At 39.8% G+C, this 11,969-nt stretch overlaps 1 protein-coding gene across 1 annotated transcript in view; it reads left to right on the top strand.

Moving 5' to 3' along the window:
* Positions 1 to 11,215: 11,215 nt before the first annotated feature.
* The window catches only part of Ccdc71l (coiled-coil domain containing 71 like), a 4,416-nt gene continuing 3,662 nt past the window's right edge, over positions 11,216 to 11,969 (top strand). The window contains exon 1 of the mRNA XM_004635011.2: positions 11,216 to 11,967. Coding sequence (XP_004635068.1) covers positions 11,311 to 11,967 — 657 coding nt within the window. The 5' untranslated portion in view covers positions 11,216 to 11,310. The remainder of the gene's footprint in view (positions 11,968 to 11,969) is intronic.

An 11,969-nucleotide genomic window follows, 5' to 3' on the forward strand; every position in this document is an offset into this window, starting at 1 on the left:
GAACCGCGGTCCCTGTGCTTTGCTAAGCTTGTTCTAAGTAGGTGCTTTAGACCACTGAGCCATCTCTCCAGCCCGAGAATACATCTTCATAGAAAAGAATCCTATACTATTGTTGAAAATGTGCTAATGTACAGCCACTATGGAAATCAGTATTAAGGTTTCCAAAAAAGCTAAAAATAGAACTGCCATGTGGATGGCCAGCCAGATAGCTCAGCAGATTAAAGCACCTGCTTAGGCCGACGCAGGGGCTGGGGTTTTGATCCCCAGCCTATCATGCTGCCTCACCCCTGGGGCATGCTGAGACAGCAAATGATACTGGGTGTGGTGGTGCAAGCCTATAATGCCAGCACCTGGTAGGTTGAAAAACAGGAAGGATCAATACAAGTCTGATCTGTGTAGTGAGACCCTGTAGACCCTGTACAAAAAAAAAAAAAAAAAAAAAAAAAAAGACCACCATATGGATCCAGTTGTATTTATTTATTTATTTTTGCAGGACTGGGGATTGAACTCAGGACTCTGTGCTTGCCAGGCAAGTGCTTATTCTACTGAGCTATCACCCCGGCTCCAATCTTTTTAATATACCTGAGAAACTTAAACTCAGTGTACTAATGAAATACTTACATACTCATGTTTATTTCAGCACTACTCATAATAGGCAAGATATGGAATCATAAGGTATCCATATTGAAAAAGAAATTGATAAATAAAATATATATGAATAATGGAGGATTATTCAGCTACAAAAAAATTAGTCATTTGCAGAAAAATGGATGGAATTGGAAGTCAACATGTAAAGCTAAATATGTCAGATCCAGAAAGACATGTATCATATGTTATTCCTAATATTTGCAATTTATGGGGGCGGAGAGATGGCTCAGTAAAATAAGTGCTTCCCTGGCAAGTGCAAAGGCCTGAGTTCAATCCCTGGTTCTGCCAAAAAACAAAAACAAAAACAAAAACAAAAAAAAATCCCTAATATTTGCAACTTAATAAAAGGAAGACATGAAAGTGGAAGGGAAACTATTAGGCCACAGGAAGGTAATAAGGGGAATGAGGGGTTGTTGTTAGGGAGGCATAAGGAGAAGGATATACTAAAAATATTTTATATTCTTGTATGAAAATGCCTCAACAAAACCCAATATTTTGTAAAAAAAAGTGTCTATTGTATCCTTCAGATTCTATTTTTCTCTTTCAGGTTCTCACACTAAGTAGACAATATGATGTTTACACATGTGAGTCTGATTTATTTCATTTAAGAGTATGTTCTCTAGTTGCATCCATTTACCAACAAAGACTCCAATTTAGCCTGTTTTATAGTTGAATAATACTCCAGCATGTAGACGTACCACATCTTCCTTATCCATTCTTCAGTTGATGGGCATCCCCAGATTTAGTTATAACAAATTACGCTGCCATAAACATGGGTGCACATATATCGTTGTTGTGTGAGATTTTCAGTTCTGGAAAAATACCCAGGAGGGGAATAGCTAGCTTGAGTGGGATCTCTAATCCTAGCTGTTTCAGGAATCTCAACACTGATTTCCATAGTGGTTGTACAAGGCTACACTCCCACCAACAGTGCAGAAGTGCTCCTTTTTCTCCACAGCCCATCCAACATTTGTTATTGGCTGATTCTTGAAGCTAGCCATTCTTTCTGTGGTGAGATGGGATCTCAGTGTTGTTTTAATTTGCATTTCTCAAATTAAAAGGTAAAAGGGATTGAACTTATTCAAAAGGAAAGTGTTACTGAGTTGAGAAGGACAACAGGATGTAAGGGAAAGAGATTTATCTATGTATGTAAGCAGGATGGTTTGGAAAACTGTACTATGCATTTCTGCTGGTCTATGGAAAGCAGTTAATGCTTTAATTTGTTTTGTCTTCTTTTTTCAGTTGTTTCTCCTTTTTATCTTAATTTCTTGTACACTTATTTTTTTTCTTTTTCCAATTTTACATGTATATGTCTGGTAATATGAATAACTGGTTGGAAGACAATACTATGTATTACAACAAATACTGTGAAGTTCATATTACTTTGTTAAGTGAAAAATCTGTTATGACTTGTATTTTTTTGTTTTAATTCTAATAGAAAAAAGTTACAATAATAAGAAAAGAAAAAGATGCCTCTTAGCAAAGCCTTCTGTGGAGCTCCCTCCTTATGTATGATTAAAGGATGTGTTTGGCTAAGTGGGGACAAATTTTTGGGGGCAGGTAGGGTTTGAAGAGAAGAAATTAAATGAGGAGGATGTTGTCTTGCTTTTATTTATTTATTTATTTTTCTATTTTGGTAAGACTTCACTATTGATTGTCTGGCAGATGTTCGGTGCCCAAGACAGTACAGACTTGATATAAGTCATACTGAAAGGTTCTTTCTTGGCCTTTCCAGAGGACACAAACTCAATTTAAGTTACTTCTTTCCTTTTCCCTAGTCATGCCAGATATTATTCTCAGACAGTTCTCCAGCAATTGTGTGCCTGACAGTTGCTGGACATGGTGGCCACCACTGAGGGCATCCAGTGCTGTGACAGCCCTTGCCTGGAGGGTGGGTGTCTTCGTACATTGGCACCTGTCATACTCGATGCAGTAGTGAGGGTCCCCCACCTGCAGACCCTGGGCACCACATCAACTGCAGTGGGTAGGCTTCCCAACTGGTGGAGAACCACTGGTTTGGAATATCTTAGTTTGTATGTTTTCTGATCTTTTAAAAAACTTTTATTTTCTGTATTTTTCTTCAAAGAATTTTAGAACATGATGATACTTTATAAAAGCATTATTTGTTCATGTCAGTCAAGATTAAAATTTAAAAAAGAGATGAAAATACAAAGGTTGAGGTTTTATAGATACACAACAGCAATTCTATCATCTTTAACATTAAAAGATGTTTCAAAAACCTATCTTTAAGAATTAAATCAGATAAAATATTTTTAAACTATAATGTATTATATGCAGAGAAAATGTTAAGCAGAGCTATATAGGACAACAAATATAAAAATCAATAAGAAGCAGCATTGCTGTGATTTTTTTTAATGTATTTAGTACCAGGTCTACAGTGTTTCACTACACAGATTGGACTTGTAGTGGTCCTCCTATTTTTCAGCCTCCCAAGTGCTGGGATTACAGGCTTGTGTCACCACACCCAGTCTCAATATCTCAGCATGCCCCGAGGATGGGGCCACATGGAAAGCCAGGGTCAAACTCTGGCCCCTGCATCTGCATAAGCAGGCACTTTAATCTGCTGAGCTATCTGGCCAGCTCTGAATCAAACTTATTTTGGAACTGAGGATCAAACATAGAATCTTGCACTTGCCAGGCAGGGACTTTTGCCTGATGAGCTATCACCCCAGACCTTGCTGTGAAGTTTATAACCTACATGGTTCACAACTTCTGTTCCAAAACAGCTGAGAGTTAGAACTCCTTCCTGTCAGTAATAATGGTTCTGCTGGAGGTAAGACTAAGGTGTAGATATGGATGAGGACAGAAAAAAATGTGCAGTAGGTGAGGTAAAATCAAATCTATAGCCATCATAGAACAAAAAAGTACATAGGACCAATGGCTTTGGGGTGGTGGCCTAAAGGATACATAAAATTTAGAAAGGGAAAGATGGGAAAGACCAAAGATATATGCATGGGGAAGAACAGTTCCCATGTTGCTCATTTGCAGAATGGAACATACGGAATACTACTTGTGTATCAGAAATACTAGAAGTGTTTACTCTAGGGTCTGACATGGATTGAGTATTCAATATTTAGATATTTCCTCCTCCAATGACCTACCTGCTGACTATTTAGATCAAAGACCAAGATGTGCTATTTGAACTTATGACCTGCCACTAATGCTTACAACCTGTCCTTATTTTGTGTACAGTTCTGTATATCTTGTTTATAGCACCTCATAGGGTTTTTTTTGTACAATAAATCTTAAAAATAGTCAAAAGCATGATGTAAGTTTGGTTGCTCTCAAGATGAACAAAGGGCCATTTGGCCAATGAATCTGGACAGTTCTTACAAATCGAAAAATTGAAGAAATAAATGCACCTGTAAACCTTTTGACCACCACTGCAAAGTCATTGGTCCTATGTACTTTTTTCCTCAGGAAAAAAAAAATCTGATGAAGAAATTTGTTAACTTCAGGCTTGGATAATTTCAGATTTGGCCAATTTCTTGACCTATTTCCCATCTGGACAATTTCTGATCTGATCAATCATTCATAGGTAAGTGTTGGTGAACATAGTTTATATACTTCTGAGTTTATTTTCTATTGCTTGTTTTTTATTTCTCTTTTCCTCCACCCTTTTAAAATATTCCTTAAAAAATTTCTTAGAATTTTATTTTTACTCCATAAAGTGGTAGGGATATCTGTTGATGCAGCTTTTTCTATTGTTTTACATACCAATAATTTATGCCAGTCTACTGCTGTCATTGTTACCAGTTCTAAAGAAGTACAGAAATCTTATCTCCATTTATATCCCTTTACTGTGCTAAGCTGCAATAGGGATTAGGGCTTCAAAATATGAATTTTGTCAGGACACCATTTGACTGATAGTCCATATCAGCAATCAATCAAAATTTTAAAAAATCAAGAGGAGGATTTTTATATATATTTTGTCCTTCAGTGTTCTTTCTTCTACCCAATGTCTCCAGAACCCATTTACTGTTTCCTGCCTACAGAACTTTCTTTAGTTATTCTTTAGAGGATGTCTGTTGGCAACAAATTTTGTTTGCATGAGATCAGTGTCTTGATCTCTTTTATACTCTTAAAGGATGTCTTCACAGTACATAGGAATTTGGGTTGACACATTTCTTTCATCACATGAAAAATAGTGAGCTATTTTCTTCTGACCTCCTTGGATTTTGATGAAATATTTGATGTCATTTGAATTGTTTCCCATTTGTTGGAAGGTGCCATTTTGTTTGTTTTTTGAGATAAACTCTGACTATATAGTTCACACTGGCCTTGTACTCACTTTGCAGCACAAGTTGGCCTCAACCTTTGGATCCTCCTACCTCAGCCTTCAAGTGCTGGCATTACAGGCATGTTCCAGTAATTATGATGGGCAAAGTAAGATATTTTAAATCAAACTAATTTTAAGAATTTTTCCTTTATCTTTAGTTTTTGGAAATGTGGTTATAATATGTCTGGATGTGGACTCTTGGTTTGTGTTTGTTCTTGAATCTATAGATTTTGGTTTTTTGCAAACTTGACACATATTTAATTTTTATAATTAATTTTATTGAGAAACAAATAGTAATGAGTCAGTTTCAAAACCAATTAGTAGGACAGTTTCAATAATTAATACATTGCACATTGTTGTCTTCATAGTAGTTATTCATAGTACAAGATGCAGACATGATATCCTGTCCAAACACTATTAGTACAAACCTTTCCTCTCATTGAATTAAGAGAAAGTAGCTGTATATCTATCCAATTTTGTATATACAGATACAAAATGGTCCTTCATTTATATCCCCTTTTTTGTTTAGTTTTGTCAGAGATGGGTATTCCATTTCCATTTAAATATTGTAGGTGCGTGAATTCAGCAAAATAATCCAATATAGTCCAGTAGTCCATAATAGTAGTGGGTTCTCCATAGGACTGGCAATGCTAGAAGTTGTTGACTTGAGCCTTTTATAGCTCAGCATATTAATATGGTCTTAGTTTTTATACTTCATTTTTATACTTTTCTGCTGGATGGTTAAGACCAAGATAAAGCTAGACCTGTATAACAAAAAATGTAACTTTTGTATCTGACAAGGTCAGTCAAATCCCCTCAGGATTTACCCTGAAACCCTGTACCACAGTTTGTAGATGCTGTGTCAGTGTTAGTCATGTGGATGAGTCATGGCCATTGCTTGACCAATTTGCTCTCTGTGAAAGCCTGAGAGAATGTTTTCTCTCTAGGTGACTCTTCTTAGGTTGACACATTTTTGACCATTACTTTAAAGTACTTTGTCTTATTTTTCTATTTTGTGTGTTTTCAACTGGGTTTTGCTAAGTAGTAAAGCTCAACCTTGAACTTACGGTGTGGCACAAAGTGGCCTCAGATTTTGACTGTTCTTGTCTCAGCCAAGTATTAGGATTATAGGTGTGCACCACCATGCCCAGCTCTTTTTGAGCCCCATGTTCTTTTTCTTCTCCTTCTAGATTTCTAATGACACAAATATTAGATCATATAATCTCATGGGATCCTGATGTTTTGTTTAGTTTTCTCTGGTTTCAGATTGGATAATATCCATTATTGTATCTTCAGATCACTGATTTTTTCCTGTTCTAATGCTGCGTCCACTGAACCTTTTATAATGATAATTTAAAAAATTTTCAGTTTAAAAATTTTATGTGGCTCTTCTTTCATCTATTTTGTGAGTTTCTATATTTTTTCTGTAGTTTTTAAGTTTTCACTTAATACCTAAGGTTTAAGGTAGTAATAATTATTTGTTGAGGTATTCTTATAATTACCTGAAAACAGTCATATAATTCTAACATCTTTTTCATCCTATTGTTGGCAGTTATTATCTGTTTTTATTCAGTTTGAGAGCTTCCTGGTGGTTTTCAATTGAAAACCAGATATTTTGGGTATTCCATTACGACTCTAAAACTTACATAAATATTTTAGGCTTTTTTCACTAACACTGTTTCCACTGCCAGCAGGGAATCCAGATTTCTAACTCTGCTTCTAATGAGACCCAGGTGAAGTGAAGGGCTTTTAGTGTTATGTGGGCAGCGGAGTTTAGACTCGCTACTAGGGCTGGAGGGGTAGGTGTGTTTCTACTGATATCATGAGTGGAGATTGCCTATTTACTGCCTAGAAGGGATGAAAGATCTGGTTCCTTGTCTAGCCTCTGATACTACCCCAGCAGGGATGTAGGTGTACCTTGTTATAGCCTGGCAGGGTCAGAAGTTACATCTTTTATTTAAGGCATTGTGGCAGGAGGGGAAATATTTCTAAGAGGTTCCTCTTTTCCTAGACCACCCCTTTTGTGGGCCTATGGATAAGAACACAAAATTCTACTGAAATTATTTAAGTTTATACCTGTTAGCATTTCTGGGTTGCTGGTTTCTCCAGAAACTAAGATCTGGGTGGAAAGGAACTCACTGTTACCTAAGATCCCAAGTCTGACTTCTTTCCATTTTTAGAGACTTCTGTTACATGCAATCTCCAGTTTTGAGCTATAATTTGCAGGAGGGGTACAGAAAGCATGTGTTCACCATCTTCCTGAAAGCAAGTCTTACTTTCTCAGTTTACATGGTCTTCACATATTTTACATTAAGCAGTATTAGAGCATATCACAGCTTTGAAGTGTTTGTGGAACGATGTAAATTACTTTATAATGGGTCTAATAAAAAGCCTCAATATTTCTTGCTGTATCATACTTCATTTTAATATTTATTTATTATGTATTTAGTTGTTACAGGATCTCACTATGCAGCTGAGACTCATGGTGATCTCTTGCTTTCACCTCCCCAGCGCTGAGATTACAGGAGTGCGCCACTATGCCTGGACTCTGGCCTGCTCAGTCTGCCCTGGAGGTGAGGCTGGGGTGGCATGTTGTGCCAGGGATTGAACTGTGGTCTATGTGCTTGCCTAAGCTTGCCTAAGCAGACACTTTATTCTGCTGAGCTATCTCACTGGCCCATGCATTTTAATATCATTTAAACTAAAAATTAGTGTTATATCCTTGGAGTAAATACAAAATTTTTAATGTTAAACACTACCGACTAACAGTCAAGAGAACTGAATTCTAGTTGAGTCTTCCACTGTGCAGTTCTGTGACTTTGGGCAGATCCGTGTGATCTCAGGATTCCCTTCTATTCAGAATGTGGGCTGCATTAGATAATCTCTAAGGTTCCTTTTAGTGTTAACATTTTTGTTTTCATTGTATCAGTTCTACTTTAAAAATACCTACAGCCAGGTGTGGTGGCACATGGCTGTGATCCCAACTTCAGGAGGCTAAGGCAGGTGGATTGTCATCAGTTGGAGGCCAGCCTGGGCTACATAGTAAGGTCAAGGCCAGCCTGAACTACATAGCCATAGCAAGCCTGTCACAAACCAACCAACCAACCAACTTGTGTGTGTATTTATATATCTAGACTTCTTGCAATGGGTTTGAAGTGCTGGTTAAGCCAATAAAAACTCTCAAAATTAGAGAAGACAACTGTAACTTTTGTAACCATGTTCTAGGTATTAGAGTAAAGGGTTTATGGTTAGCATCTCATCTAATCCCCAAAATATTCCACTGAAATAGAGGTTCCATCCATTTTTGTAGATGAGAATGGTGACTAAGATTTTAAAAATTCCAAAATATTTTGTTGTAAAGATGTACCTGATTCAAACCTGTTTGGCTCCAGAGTTGAAATCTGGAACAACTTTCATCCAGTTCTCTCTACTAAATTTGTTTGGCTTTTATTCAAGAAGCAAATTATTTGATAGAAATGGGACATTCAAGCAAAGACTTGGAGTGATTAAGAGATTTTTGCTTTTAATTTATCCAAAAATTTTATTTTTTGATAATGTAAAGTATAAAAACAGAAAGCAGATGCATGCAGTTAGTTCTGCTTATGCTTACTCTGTCACCTACCAGACATAAGAATTATCCTTGAGAGGAAAAGAAATACATTGAGAACTCTAATTGTCATTCCTCAGGAAGTACAATTGAACTTGTCACCTTTCTTAAACTTTACTTCTCAGGACCTCAAAGACACATTACCTTTATGTGCAAATTCTACTCACTCAGAGAATGGATAAGGAATGATTTATAAGATTATATGAACTAATGGAAAAGTAGAGGTCAAGAAGAAATTAAGAAACAATGGAAAAAGAATAAACAGAGCCAAATTTAAAAACTATAAAATAATTTAAGCAGTTTAACACGATACTGGTTCCTAATACTTCATTAAAACACCATGTTTAAGTTAAATTTATTGATACAAAGTAAACTCTTGAATTTTTGGCAATTTGTTGAAATACTATGTTTTATTAGAATCAAAACTGTTGAAATATATTTAATTAAAACTAATTCTATACATCAATAAAGATGCCTGGTACCTAGGTATGTGCCAAAAGACCTAAAGAATTTTTAACATTATAATTAACATGGCAGAATAGCATTATAAGATGCCAGAACTACATTCATCCCAATTTTATCTTTCTCTTTCATTTTTCTGAAGTCTGTTGGTTTTCCACTGGGCTCACTCTGTGACAGTTTCTATGTTAATATCCAGGAGTATTCCTATGAAAGTTATTCAAATTTCCTATTATTTTCAGAATTTACTAAGACAACTAATTGTGATATACAGTTGCTGCAATATCATTTCTTTATAAGGAGTTAGGAAACTTGCTAATAAACTCAAGAATGTTCTGATTATCTGTGCTTTGGGGGAAAATGGTTTTCTCTTTAGAAAGTTACCATTTTGGTAGAGAACAGATTCACAGAATTTTCATTTTTGCAATAAACCTGTTGTATGGAGAGGGCCAGTCTAGTGTAGAGAATTAACTTTCTAATTACTTTTTAGTATTTATTGAAACTAAAAGTGTTATCTAGTTCAAATAAAATATTATCTAACCTTATATAGGACAGATAAAAACTGCTCAATTACGTGTGAGTTAGAAATAGAAATAGAGGTACAGTTTTGTTCCTTGGTCAATCCACTGAATTACAGGGCAGCATAATTGGAAAACCAACCAGTTCATATAAAGATTACTAGGTTAAGGATCTTTAGACCTTGTGCCCCAATCCTGCCATTAATATGATGTGGTAATGAACTTCGAGTCAAAATGTCTTCATCTGTGAAAGAAAGAGACTGAACTAGATCTCTTTAAATTCAAATATTCAAGAAAATTGTTAGTTCTATATGTAAATCAGAATTTTTTGGCAAAATTGTATATTTATTAGAGGGTAAAATTTGCACACCCCCTTTAAAGTTGTAAGTATCAGGATTTTTTCTATAGCCTCGAACTTTAAGAACAATCTACAGATCTGGTAGAGTGCTTGCTCGGTAGGAGGACCCAGGGTTTGATCCCTGGCATGAAAGGAAGCAAGCAAGCAAGAAGCAAGCAAGCCAGAGAAAGAAAGAAGAAAAACCACCTTTAAAGGAAAGAGTGCTGAGAAAACTAGTATCAATAAAAACCATAAAGCTACCCTTTTCTAGCCAATTTCAACATTTCTTTTACTCCATTTCAAATAATTATTGCTTTCTCATTGTTTCATTCAGCAGACACACTGAATACACTGTCATTCACAGATACTGAGTTCAGTTTGGAACGCAAAAAAGACGACAAAACAACGCCCTGTCAAATACAAAAAGATCAGGTGTCCTGAACATGCACCATCCGACAGAGCCTGTTGATGGTGACGCTGCTGGATTTCTAATGATCGGGATGGTTAAACAAATGGGTATCTTTAAAAAACCAAATGAAATATGAGGTAGTACCCAAATAGAACTATGTATATAATTCTATTTTCTTTAGGCAGAGTTGCTTTGTTGTAATTGATCTTTGATCAACTTGAGTGAAGAACGTTTAGTTCCATGGAGTATGGAAGGCTCTGCTTCCCTTATTAAGCATCTCTCCAACAGAAGTTTCACTGGCAGGGGGAAGCTTTTCTCTCCAGTTCCACCCACACCACCCGAGTGTTTACTGACTTCTTGCAATGGATTGGGGGTCAGGAGAGCGAAGTCTTGAACGAAGATGCCAAAAGGGGCCTCTGAGGATTTGGAAGGTAACCGTGAAAGCCACAACCCCTGTAGACTTAAACCCCAGATGGGACTTGGGCAGGTCTTTGGCTGTCTCCTTTTGTTATTCAGGCTGGTAGGTCTCCCAGTTCCATCCACACCCGCAGACCCACTCCCCAAGATGAAGCTGCCATCCACCTCCAACTCTAGGCATGGCCACCCCCCCACCCAACTGTTGACTCTTGTCCAAGACCACCACCATCACCCACCCAATACTCTCTCCCAGGAACTGGCCTCTCCCCCCCAGTCCCCGCCCCTCTTCTGAGAGCACCCAATGGGTGGAGCCGGGGCGGCGGTGGGCGGGGCTTGAGGCAGGCCCATTTAAAGAAAGGCAGAGGGCGAAAGGAGGAGAGAGAGGAGAAGAAAGAGAAACCTGGGGGTGAGGCGCCGTCCAATGACAAAGCCCAGGGGTGGGCGCCGGCCGCCATCTTGATCCGGGCAGCCCGAGCTCCGCGGCGTCCTCCACCCTTGGTGGGGGAGGGGCGGCGGCCGGCCGAGAAAAGTAGCGAAGACGCGCGGCGCGAGAGGCGCCGCTCAGTCGCCCGCGCCGAGCCGGACTTGGGCGGCGACGGCCCGGATCGGCCTCCGATGCGGCGCAGCGTGAAGAGGCGGCGGCGCCGGTCCCCGGCCGCCCAAGGCGACGGCTTTGGGGCGGGAGGAGGGGCCGCGCCGGACGCGCGAGAGGAAAAGGTGGTGTACTCGCGGTCGCAACTGTCGCTGGCCGACAGCACCAAGGCGCTGGGCGACGCCTTCAAGCTGTTCATGCCCCGCAGCACGGAGTTCATGAGCTCGGACGCGGAGCTCTGGAGCTTCCTCTGCAGCCTCAAGCACCAGTTCTCCCCGCACATCCTGCGCAGCAAGGACGTCTACGGCTACTCCTCCTGCCGGGCCCTGGTGCCCGACCCCCCGCCGCCCGCCGCCGCCGCCCGCCGCCGGCCCGGCCCTCGGTCGCCCGGTCCCCAGGGGGCGTCCGCCGCCCGCCGCCGGCCCTCGCGCCAGTGGCCGGGCTCGCCGCATCCCCGCCTCCGACTCACCGCTTTGAGATCCAGGACGCCGTCCTTGGCTTCCTGCAGCAGCGACACGAACTTGGTGGTGAGCAGCCCCAGGCTCTTCTCGTGCCTGCTGCTGCCGCCCGCGACGCCCCCGAGCGGAGGCGGCGGGGTCGGCGTCTGTCCCGGCGGGGACTGCGCCTGGGGCCGCTGGCCCTGTCCCTGCGGCGCCGGCTGGCCCGAGCCCGCAGGCTCCGC

This window comes from Octodon degus, unplaced genomic scaffold (genome assembly GCF_000260255.1).
Source record: "Octodon degus isolate 3935 unplaced genomic scaffold, OctDeg1.0 scaffold00068, whole genome shotgun sequence".
Taxonomy (NCBI): Eukaryota; Metazoa; Chordata; class Mammalia; order Rodentia; family Octodontidae; genus Octodon; species Octodon degus.